The sequence below is a fragment of the Macrosteles quadrilineatus genome, unplaced genomic scaffold (genome assembly GCF_028750875.1).
Source record: "Macrosteles quadrilineatus isolate MER2022 unplaced genomic scaffold, UCM_ALF_1.0 Scaffold_1__1_contigs__length_201487025, whole genome shotgun sequence".
In the NCBI taxonomy this organism is placed as follows: Eukaryota; Metazoa; Arthropoda; class Insecta; order Hemiptera; family Cicadellidae; genus Macrosteles; species Macrosteles quadrilineatus.
This window is the reverse complement of record NW_026542594.1, coordinates 9,914,675-9,927,309: the sequence shown is the minus strand read 5'-3', so window position 1 is coordinate 9,927,309 and position 12,635 is coordinate 9,914,675. Positions and strand designations below refer to the sequence as shown.

At 36.4% G+C, this 12,635-nt stretch overlaps 1 protein-coding gene across 2 annotated transcripts in view; it reads right to left on the bottom strand.

Annotated features, from left to right (window-relative positions):
- The window catches only part of LOC129004245 (centrosomal protein 43-like), a 91,535-nt gene extending 81,831 nt beyond the window's left edge, over positions 1-9,704 (bottom strand). For both annotated transcript variants that reach the window (XM_054432738.1, XM_054432746.1), the window contains exon 1: positions 9,482-9,704. In XM_054432738.1, coding sequence (XP_054288713.1) covers positions 9,482-9,562 — 81 coding nt within the window. In that variant the 5' untranslated portion in view covers positions 9,563-9,704. The remainder of the gene's footprint in view (positions 1-9,481) is intronic.
- Between the last annotated feature and the right edge of the window lie 2,931 nt (positions 9,705-12,635).

The window sequence follows — 12,635 nt, the reverse complement described above, 5'->3', positions numbered from 1 at the left end:
TTAAATATAATTTGTTTAACGAGTACTTAGGTTTGCTGCAACGGGGGGCTGGGGTAAAAAGTGTTTTTTGTTGTAAAATCTTAATAGTTTAGTATGAAATGAATGTATTTACCAAATTCGAACAAAATTTGTTCATAAACAAGCAAACTACAACAGTTGACTTATTCTCCACTAGCAGAGTACCCGTCCTTCGTACGGGGTTGTCATATAAGTTTAAAATGCTTATTGCAGTTGTACTCAAGCTTTGCGTTTGCAATGGGGGAGGACAAAGCTTGATAAAATTTGCTTCTTTAAATTGACGGTATACTAATGGTATTACACATCTACCATAGCCATAATAGTCCGGTAATTAAAGATAAAAATATAGTGGAGGTTCAACAAAATTGTTTCAAAAGGTTTTTCAACGGATTTCATTACTTTTATACCTCCACACAACACAAAAAAAGTCTACCAAAATCTGACTTGGGGAAGTACCTAATATTAGGGTATTTAAATAAAAATAATAATTGCTCCAAAAAAAAATAGTTTAAAACATTTTTGCTAGATATAGTGTGTAGTATATCTTTTAATGTTTACAAGGGTGGGAAAACTAAATCTGCAACTTAAAATATGATTTGACCTCATTTTAAAAATAAGTAATGATTTAATACAGCTACCGAAAGCTTCTTCTGCAGGTTTTATTGTCCGGGAACATTCTTCTTCCTACAGTCACCCGACAATGTTGGCTTCCTTGTTCTGTTTATAGTACAGAAAACTGCTAATTGTTGCATATTTATACTTTGTTGTACGGTTTATATTTTGTCGTACGGTTTATACTTTTGCGCACATCAGGATTCCAACCAAACAACACAAAACAGAGTGGTTTTATTATGCACATAATCTGTGTACGCTTGGAAATAGGTTGGCAACACTTAAAGATAATAATACTATGATCAGCTGATTGACTATTATAACTACGATTTAACCTGTCATTTTGTGTTTATAGTTTATGTTCTATTTTCGTTCTACGCTTGGTGTGAACACAACCTGAAGTGTAGGAGATGAATAAGGGCCTAACATGTTTAAAAATAATAAACTCAGTGAAAGTGATTGTGAATATAATGGTAGATCAGAAATAGCAGGAACTGAAAACGTGTTTCATTAAACCTGTTACCTGAAAAATAAAGAAAGAAGTATGAACGAGCGTATGAACTGTTTTCCTTTTGGCGCGTAAGTAAGAAAGTTACAAAACTGCAAGAAAATGTTTATTGGCATATTTTGAAGAACAATCTACTTGTTTACTATGTCTTTATACTGGTCATAACTGTTTATACCTGTACTCTTGAAAATAAGTACGGTAACACTTAAAGATACTACGATTACAATCAGCTGATGCAGTATTTCCCATTCTGTTCATGGCTTGGGTTTAACCTAACCATGAATAAGACCATAAATAAGACCAATTATTTATATGCTTTATAGTGACTGCAGGAAAAATGTAATGTGTAACACGAGTGCAAAAGGCCTTTGCTGCACTCGAGATCATTCCGCATTGCTCTCGTGTGCAGCGAAGTGCCACTTTGCTTACCAGTTACACAAATAACTATTGTGTGTCCAATAATGAAATAAAAAAAATATTTTTTTCATAACATACAGCCTAACTTTTAGTATCAAAACAAGTCAACCCTTTTAATAATTATCCTTAACTGGATGTTTCCCGTCAATTTTATGTTTTCAGTTTTAGTTTTAAAACTTGAATTAAGTAATATTTAATTGAAGTAATATTCCAACTGCGTGAAAACTGTTTGAATTAATAACAACCCAAAAGGTAAGCTACAATTCATTGGATTTCTAAGTAGGTCTTTGCGATTTTATTTAATTTTAATTAAATATTTAGACCTATTATAAATGTAGTTTCTAAGGATAAAAATAAAATAAATAAATAAAAATAAAATAAAACTCTTGCAGATAACACGGCGGAGTCAAAGGCAAGATACCAACTCCTAAATAAAGAAGTAAACAAAACACTAGGAAGAGAAAAAAGAAAGTATGTAAACAACACTCTATTACGAGCAGAACAGGACTGCAACCAAAATAACTCTAAAGACTTCTACAGAAGAATTAGGTTTTTCCAAAAAGATTTAAACCAAATGTAATAGTTGTGAAAAATTGAAATGGAATAGTAACATGTGAGCCAACTGAAGTTTTAAAAACTTGGAAAGAGTACTTTTGTGAACTATTGAACTGCAATGAAGATGAAGCAAGGAATATTGAAGATGAAGTTTTGGCAGAGGAGGAAGAAGATCAAGGAATCAAAGAAATTCCTTGTGCTGAGCCCACAATACAAGAAATAAAGGATGTTTTAAAAACATTAAAAAATTGCAAAGCTCCTGGTGAAGATGCGATCCCAATAGAATTAATGAAAAATGGAACCGAAGAACTTTTCATCCATCTACACAAACTGATTCTTCAAGTATGGAAAAGCGAGAAAATGCCAAAAGAGTGGACTGAATCAGTAATAGTCCCACTGCACAAAAAAGGGGACAAACTAGAATGCAAAAATTATAGAGGTATATCCCTTATAAATACAACATACAAAATACTATCTAAAACTTATCTTAAACAGACTCAAATGCCATTTAGGAGAAATAGTAGGAGACCACCAAGCAGGTTTTATGAAAGGGAGATCAACAACAGACCAAATATTTATTCTAAAACAAATAACCTCAAAGTATTAGGAATACAACAAAGATATATAATGTAATGTTTGTTGATTTTAGCAAAGCTTACGACTCAATAAACAGACATAAACTGTGGAAGATGATGAAAAAGTATGGATTACCTAATAAAATTATTCATTTGGCAAAAATGTGTTTAAACGAATCCAAAGGGAAAGTAAAAATAGGGAAAGAATATACAGATACATTTAATATAAATACCGGAGTGAGACAAGGTGATGGTCTATCGCCATTATTATTCAATATAGCACTAGAAGAAGCTCTCAAGAAAACAAGAAATAGTGAAGGAGGGGCAAGACTTACTGATAAAATAAACCTTCTAGCATTCGCAGATGATGTAGCCATTGTAGCTGAAAACAAAAATAATCTCAAAGTGCTAACAGGAGTACTAATTAAAGAAGCAAGAAAAGTGGGTTTACAAATAAATGAAAACAAAACCAACTACATGAAAATAAGTAGGCAAGATGACGAGGGAGACCACTTAGAAGTATTAAACTATAGGTTCCAGAAAACTAGTATTTTTAAGTATTTGGGAGTGATGATCACAAACAATAATAGAGAAGAAATAGAAATTCAGAGCAGACTCACAGCAGTAGAAAGATCATACTGGAGTTTAATAAAATTATTCAAAAGCAAACTGCCATCAAAAACCACTAAAATAAGAATGTATAAAACTATAGTGCAACCTGTATTGCTATACGGGTCAGAATCTTGGTCTTTTACCAAAAAATCCCAGAAGCGCCTTATTACTTTTGAAAACAAAATTTTGAGAAGAATTTTTGGACCAGTAAAAGAAGGAAATGCATGGAGGATAAGGAAAAATAGAGAGTTAAAAGAATTATATGGTGAACCAGATATTGTGGGAATAGTTAAGAGTAGGAGGTTGAGATAAAGATTGTTGTCAGCAAATACACATGAGCCCGATGATAGTGTTGTGTCATGGCGAGGAAGTGCCGCCATTAAATAAGCACTGCCCGTACTGCCTTGTACGATAGGGCTTGGATGCCCAAAGGCTAGGAGAAGGACACTCTGATCTAACACCAAGGCCAGGCCAACGTCTTAAAGCTGCAGTGAAAGCAATTGGCCTAGGAGAAGAAGACTCTGATCACAAACTCCTGGTCCTCCAGGTTGGGGGTTGAGCGTTGGGCCAACAACCCGCCTCGGAAAAATCACAATGTTACGTATCACCAACAACAAGCCTCGGAAAATGGACAGGATTTACGGATAACGGAACGGACCCCTCAAAAATCACTTCGATTTGGTTCATGGAACATAAGAACCTTGGCTGTGCCAGGTGCAAGTGAAATACTCTCAGAGGAATTGAATAAATATAAATTGGATGTAGTTGCTTTACAGGAGACAAGATGGCCGCAGGCAGGCAAAATAAACACAAAGCATTATTGTATATATTATAGTGGCTGTGATGAAGATAGATATTATGGTGGAGTTGGTTTTGCTGTGAGTAAAAAACTAGCTAAATCTGTGATTTATTTTGAGGCAGTGAATGAACGAATGTGCAATATTAGGATTAAGGGTAAATTTAAGAATATTTCCATTGTAACTTTTTATGCACCTACTGAAGATAAGGACGAAGAGGAGAAAGATGACTTCTATGAAATGATGGAGCAAGTGGTAGACAAGTTACCAAATTACAATATGAAAATTATAATGGGAGATGCAAATGCGAAAATAGGAAAAGAACCTATATGGAGAGAAGTCGCAGGTAAAGAGAGCCTACATGATATAACAAGTAGTAATGGAGTAAGATTATGCAGCTTTGCAATGGCAAAAGACCTCAGAATTATGAGTACGTCCTTTCAAAGGAAGAATATACATAAAGAGACTTGGATGTCTCCTGATGGGAGAACCAGAAATCAAATCGATCATGTGCTAGTAGATAATAGAAACAAGAGTAGTGTGTCAAATATAAGGAGTATTAGAGAAGCTGAATGTGGATCAGACCATCATTTAATACTTGTCAAACTCACTCAAAGAATATCACTGGAGATAAACCACAGCAAACAAGTTACAGAAGTTTTAGCAGTAGAAAAACTAAAAAAGCAAACCACATTAGTTAAAGAATTTAGGATCAAACTACATAACCGATTCCAAGTTCTAGGTGACACGGAAGAAACAGAGATTATGGAAGACATAGAAAATAAATGGGAAACGTTCAGAAACAGTATACTTAACACAGCAAAAGAAGTTTGTGGTAAAAAGAAGAGAGCAAGGAAGAATCCATGGTTTGATGGAGAATGTGAGCAAGCTATACTGGAAAGAAGCGAGAGGAAAAAGAAGTGGTTGAACAGTAAGTCTAACGAAGATAGAGAAGAATATTTTAGAGTAAACAAAGAAACCACAAGAACCCTGCGTAAGAAAAAGAGAGAGTACTTGAAGGGATTACTAGAAAAAGCAGAAAGAGATCAGAGAGCACAAAATGCCAGAGACTTTTATAAATGTGTTAGGCACTTCAGAAGTGGATATACAGCAAATGCATTTGGCATTAAGGACAAAGAGGGCAATATTTTAGTACAGAAACAGGAAGTGACCAACAGATGGAGAGAGCACTTTGAGGAGTTACTAAATGGGGAAGAAATTGACAATAATGAAGAAATCCCCATATACCATGATGTACAACCTCTTGTTGAGAATCCAAGTATTGAAGAAGTAGAACAAGCATTAAATTCCTTAAAGGATAACTAATCTCCTGGAGAAGATGGTATAGTAGCAGAATTATTTAAAAAAGGTGGCAGGACTACACTAGAAAAACTCCATGATATAATATGTAGAGTATGGAACGAAGAAAAAATGCCAAAAACATGGAAAGAATCTATAATAGTGCCAATATATAAAAAAGGAGAAAAGGAATATGTGGAAATTACAGAGGAATATCTTTGCTCAGTCATGGATATAAAGTTTTATCAAAGATTATTCAAAAGCGACTCGAGGAATACACAAGTAGTATAAATAGAGGATCACCAGGCAGGATTTGTAAAAGGGAGATCTACAATGGACCAGATTCACATACTTAAACAAGTTATTAGTAAGCACTGGGAATACAATAAAGAAGTACATGGGCTTTTCATTGATTTTTCGAAGGCCTATGATAGCCTTGACAGGGGAAGAATATATCAGCAGATGGAAAAGTTTGGGATCCCCAGAAAACTAATAAAACTAGTAGAAATGTCCTTGAATGAATCAAAATGCAAAGTAAAAATAGATGGAGAGTTATCAGAAAGCTTTGAAGTAAGAACAGGCGTAAGGCAAGGTGATGGAATGTCACCTATACTATTTAACATAGCCTTAGAAGAAGCCCTCCAACAAGTAAGACAAACAAATATAGGTTTAGAAATGGGAACAAAAATAAACATCCTAGCTTTTGCGAACGATGTAGTAATTCTGTCCGAAAACAGAAATGACCTAGAGGAGCTAACCAGACTGTTCATAAAAAAATCAGAAAAAATGGGCCTAAAGATTAATGATGAGAAGACGGGAAAATATATACACTTCACGAGACAGCCAAATGAAGTGAGGACAAATGAAATTAGTATAGATGGACATACTTTTGAAGTTGTTGAACAATTTAAATATCTAGGGGTAATTATATCAAGCAGCAATAGTGAAGAAATTGTTGACTTCAAAGATTCTCTCACATAAACCGAAAATAAAAATATATCATAGTATAATTCGACCAGTATTAACATATGGAGCTGAAACTTGGATTTTAAATAAAAAAGAAGAAAACAAAATGATTGTTTTTGAAAACAAAATTTTAAGAATGATATATGGACCAATACAAGAAAATGGAGAATGGAGAAAAAGGCATAATAGGGAGATAAGGAATATGTACAATGATTATGATGTAGTAGCACACGTGAAAGCAAGGAGAATAAGGTGGGCAGGACACGCACTACGGAGAGAACGAGGTTCACTACTAAAAGAAGCAAGTATAGGAAAGCCAGAAGGGAAACGACCATTAGGAAGGCCCAAGAAGACATGGTGGGATAGTGTTTCCAAGGACGTCAGAGAAGTGGGGGCAGAAGTGGAAGAGGCAGAAGATCGAGAGAGATGGAAAGCAGTTGTTGGTGCGGCCAAATCCCGCCTTGGGCATAAATGGCCATGGGAGTGAGTGAGTGTGAGGAGGTTGAGATGGATGGGCCATATTAACCGTAGAAGTGAGAGAGAGATGGTAAAGATGGTACTCAGAGGTATACCAGAAGGAAGGAGACCATTAGGTAGACCAAGAATGCGATGGGTTGATGAGGTGACGAAGGACTTGAGAGGAAAGGGAGCAGACTTGGAGCTGGCAGAGGATAGAAGAGCTTGGAGGCACATGGTTGGCGAGGCCAAAAACCACCTAGGTTTCCAATGGCCACAGGAGTAAGTAAGAAAGTAAGTAAGTAAGGATAAAAATTAATCAAACGTCTGACACTCTTTTGAATCATAAAAAAACACAGTCTCTAAAACATAAAATGTAAGCTATGACATTTTTTGCCATGCAAACCCTTAAATTTAGCCTTAGAAGCTATTCTATGCCGCATAAAACCATATTTTAGAGTACCGGTACTCACTATTCAGAATGTTTATGTGAATTTTAAAAAACATGTTTTTTCTTGTTTATGTTTACCCAATATTTTAATGTTTCTTAGGAGTAGATTTATCAATAGAATTCATTGGTTTCGATAACATTTTCTGTAGGCCTAGCACAAAACTGTACAATACGTCTAGCCTATATCGGTTTGGTCAATTAATTAAGACAGAGAACCTGACAAATATGTCCCAATACACAGTAAAATATGGCATGAGATTAAAAATTATAAAATCAACTATTAAGTAGGCCTATTAAATAATGGCCCAGGTTTAAGAAGGATTAGGCCTATAGTGATATGATAATTTTAAATGCAGATTGTCTTTTATTTCGCTTTTATTTTAATTTTTTTTTTGCTGGGTTACATGCATGTTTATTTACGATGGTTTTCAATATCTTGAGACGAATAGGTCGTGCAAAAATTATTAAGTATAAACTAAATAACTTAGCATCAATATTTTAGCATGATAAAATGTTAAATTGAGTTTATATCATTCTTTTAGCGAATTTCCCTATAGGGAAGTAGCTATTACCGTAGGTCTCATGGTAAGACCTAAGCCCGGGACCGATTTACTTTTTCATTTTGATGTCCCCAGAGGCCAAAAACACCATTCGTTCAAATTTTTATATATCTATAGAGATATATATATATGTGTCCATCCGCACGATAACTTGAGTAATTTTTGTCCGATTTTGATGAAATTTGGTTTGAAGGTGTAAGGCAGGATAAACTTGAATGAGTTCGCGAACCAGCACGATCGGACTATGGGAACGGGGGTTATATGGGGTAAAAATAGGTTTTTCCCATTTTTGACCCTAAAAACACAAAATTTCACAATTTCTTTTTAAACCATTTTGTAGAGCTTAAAAAACAAATAATTTAGTGTATTGAAGCGTTATTATGCGCCTAATTGTTACGGAGAAAATTCAAAAAAATTGTAATTTTAAAATTCCCATGTTATTCTTATGGAGAATAAGTCAACTGTTGTAGTTTGCTTGTTTATGAACATATTTTGATCAAATTTCGAAAATACATTAATTTCTTACTAAACCACAGTACCTTTTAATATTTTACATTAAAAAAACTTTTTTACCCTCCCTGTTGCAGCAAACCTAAGTACTCATTAAACTAATTCTGTTTAAATAGGGAATGAATGTGATATTTTAAAGGAGACATTTTATTTAAAATCCAATCAGGCAGATGGAAATTCGCTAAGTCTGCAGGTTTGCTGCGGCGGGAGTATTTATTACATGTCTTGGTCTTTACTTTATAATATCAAGTAAATCATGCATATTGTGTAAAAACCGGCAACGGCAACTGCCGTGTCGTGGTGTGTGTGTAAGCAGTGTTCCATTTGGTGACACAGGATTCCAACTCCCATGACACCAGGGCGGCGCAGTGTTGGTGTCGTGCCGTGTGAAAACGGCCATTAGGCTACAAAATGATTGAGGGATCTTTGACGGTTTAATTAATTGATAGGCTACCTATAGGCTATTGATTGTTATAAACTTAGGCCTAAGTACTTCGATATTTTCAATTGGTAATATGGTGGCCCAGATAAGAAACTGCACGATTTGTTTAGCTGATTGCTGTGTGAGTAACTATACACAATATGTTAATGTACCTAATATGATAAAGACATTAGGCCCTATGCTTGAAACATTTGTTGAGTTAGGTTAGTTTAGGCCTATTTATTTTTTTCTATCAATCATGAAAGCATTGTAGGCCTATGGTAATGGAAAGTAGAATAATCATAGTTTTGGTTCGATATTACAGTGGAGTTGAATATAAAAAGGGTAGGCCCTACAGTTTCTTAAATGGGCTATGCTAATATCGATTGAAACTATCGAATTGAAAATATTGATTAATAATCGATATTTTTAAATATATTTATTATCAAATTTAACTATCATAACCTAACCTAACCAACCAAACTTGCTGATGGTGAAAAAATCGCACGAAAGTTTACTAATCGAATCGATAGTTTCAATCGATTTTAGCATAGCCCAGTTGAGTTAAGAAACTGTACCCTTAAAGAGTAGGTCGAGGCTGTAAACATATTAATATTTTAGAAGTGAGCTTGACAATGGTTTTATGGCTTAGTTAGTTGTAGGCCTAGGTGCACTTACAATACTCGAAACACAAAAATATTAAAACCTGTAGGCACTTACTTACTCTGATTTTAGCTAACACTCCCGAGTTTTCAAGAGTTTGTGCGACTAAATCACTTAACTCTGGATCTCCTTGCACAGACATGATTAATAACCTATGAAGAGGCAACTTCTATAATATGTAAGAACTGTTAAGATAAAAAATAAACAAAGTTATTCAAACTTATAAATGTTATTTGAAAGTTGAGTATCGTTCAAGTTAAGTATTGTCGTCGTCTGCTCTCCAGTCTCCACTCCATAGAGATTTTTTTAAATAACTTCAAAAAGGACAAGCGTGCGGAGCTAAAAAGATCATTTATTTCAACTTCACAGTAGTAATTGAGGCCAATGAGGCAATGAGTAAGGACTTAGAGTCATGCAAAATAAATATTAAAAAGCTACAATCCGCTCTGAATATCAAGGACGAAAATAATTCTTTGAAAGAAGCTCTATCCAATAGTGAAAACAGAACCACGTTTATTGTAAATGATAATGACAAAATTAAAAACATCACCAGCAATATGAAAGGTCCGTGAAGTTAGCCCCCCCCCCCCCATAAAAGCACTAACAATAAAACTAGTATTAATGGTTAGTGCTTCGTTAGTGCTGGTTAGTGCTTCAACTTCCACCGTTAGTGCTCTTACGGTTCAGGAGCTACCCCCCAGTAGTAATATGTGAGCACTAACTTTCAAAACTGTAACAACGGTTAGTGCTTCGTTAGTGCTGGTTAGTGCTTCAACTCCCATCGTTAGTGCTCTTACGGTTCAGGAGCTATGACCAAAAAACTGTGGGTGGGGCCAACTTCACGGAAGTTAGCCCCCCCAGTAGTAATATGTGAGCACTAACTTTCAAAACTGTACCAACGGTTAGTGCTTCGTTAGTGCTGGTTAGTGCTTCAACTCCCATCGTTAGTGCTCTTACGGTTCAGGAGCTATAACCAAAAAACTGTGGGTGGGGCCAACTTATATCTTCCCTGGGGAAATATTACCTTTTATTTAAAGCTTTAAAAAATGTGTGGAGTCTAGTTGATATAATTGTGTGGAGCTGTCTTTCATTCGCCTTAAAAATCTAACCTCGGAACTAGAGCTTTTCATTAAAACTCCAGGAGCATTCACTAACCAGCGCTGACCATTTACAATATTTGGAAAGTTAGTGCTCACATATTACTACTGGTTAGAGCGGGGGGCTAACTTCCGTAAAGTTAACAACGCAACAGTTTTTCTAGTTACAGCTCCTGAACCGTAAGAGCAAACGATGGGAGTAGAAGCACTAACCAGCAGTAACGAAGGACTAACCGTTGGTACAGTTTTGAAAGTTAGTGCTCACACTATGGGTGGGGGGGGGGGGTAGTGAGTCGGTGGCTGAGTCGATAGCGTCGCGGACTTCGGATGTCGTCGGTTCGGATCCTGGTCACTGCCACTAAAAGTTATCAGTACGGTTCACCTTTGTACCGGCTCACCCCTTGCTTTGCTGTAAACGTTCCAGCATGGGCGCTTAGTCTATGTGGACGGGCAAATGCAAGGTTAAAAGAGGCCGCCAATCTCTTTAAAAAAAAAAACTTCCGTGAAGTTGGCCCCACCCACAGTTTTTTGGTTACAGATCCTGAACCATAAGAGCACTAACGATGGGAGTCGAAGCACTAACCAGCACTACCGAAGCACTAACTGTTGGTACAGTTTTGAAAGTTAGTGCTCACATATTATTCCGTGAAGTTGGCCCCACCCACAGTTTTTTGGTCATAGCTCCTGTACCGTAAGAGCACTAACGATGGGAGTTGAAGCACTAACCAGCTCTAACGAAGCACTTACCGTTGGTACAGTTTTGAAAGTGATTGCTCACATATTACTACTGGGGGGGGCTAACTTCCGTGAAGTTGGCCAACTTCCGTGAAGTTGGCCCTACCCACAGTTTTTTGGTCATAGCTCCTGTACCGTAAGAGCACTAATGATGGGAGTTGAAGCACTAACCAGCTCTAACGAAGCACTAACCGTTGGTACAGTTTTGAAAGTTAGTGCTCACATATTACTACTGGGGGGGGGGCTAACTTCCGTGAAGTTGGCCCCACCTACAGTTTTTTGGTTATAGCTCCTGAACCGTAAGAGCGGGAACGCGCCAAGGCGCCACCACGTCAACCCGCCACCAAGTCAACCCGCCATCAAAAAGAAGAAGAAGTTTGAGGTGGCGGGTTGACGTGGTGGCTCGTTGTCGGGGTGGCACGTTGACTCTAGCGTGCACGACAACCCACCACCTCGGAAAAATCTGTGGTGGCTGGTTGTCGTGGTGGCACGTTGTCCTGGTGGTGCTTAGACATGTTCATACACGTCAAACAGCCACCTCTTTAGTATGGTGGCGGGTTGACGTGGTGGCTGGTTGACGTCTACGTGCGAGGTGGCGGGTTGACGACACCAAACATTGAGCGTACACGACAACCCGCCACCTCATAAAATAGTGATGGCGGGTTGACGTGGTGGCACGTTGTCGCTTACATTCGAGGTGGCGGGTTGACGAGAGTTAACATGGGGCGTACACGACAACCCGCCATCTTTGTTGGCAAAAGCCGCTGTTGTCTGTGTATTATAAAATGCATCACTTTTTGCAGTTTACCTGGACTTGTGTTATCTAGTTTACTGTTAAGTTAACTAGACATTAGTTATTGTGAATTAATTAATTTTCTAATCGTTTTCCTAAAAAGATCTGCCATATAAATAAAGTACACGCGCATCCACGCAAGACAATTTTTCCTTTTAATCAACGGTTATTGTTAAAAAAAAAAATTGTAAGATAAACTCACTACAAATTAACGACTTATACAATATTTGTTATGTTTTCGCATATTTTTATTGAAGACAAAAACATGAAACTTTAATAATTTTGAAAAATAAGTTATTAGTTTCTTAGGATTTGTTGTAGGTGTATACCTGGTATAATACCCATCCTTATTTTCTTTTTCAGCATTATGACAATGAATTACAAAATAAGTTACCTAACAACTTAATCAATTAATTGTAATTCACGTGTGTATGGCCTAAACAAAAATTATGAAAATGTATTGTTCGGTTGTAATTTCTCTTAAAACCGTATTGTGGTCAAAATAATTATACATTCAACCAAAAACATAAAACAAAATATAACAGACTAAAATGTACTTTGTGTGGACTAGCGCGCACCTGTTTTTCTAT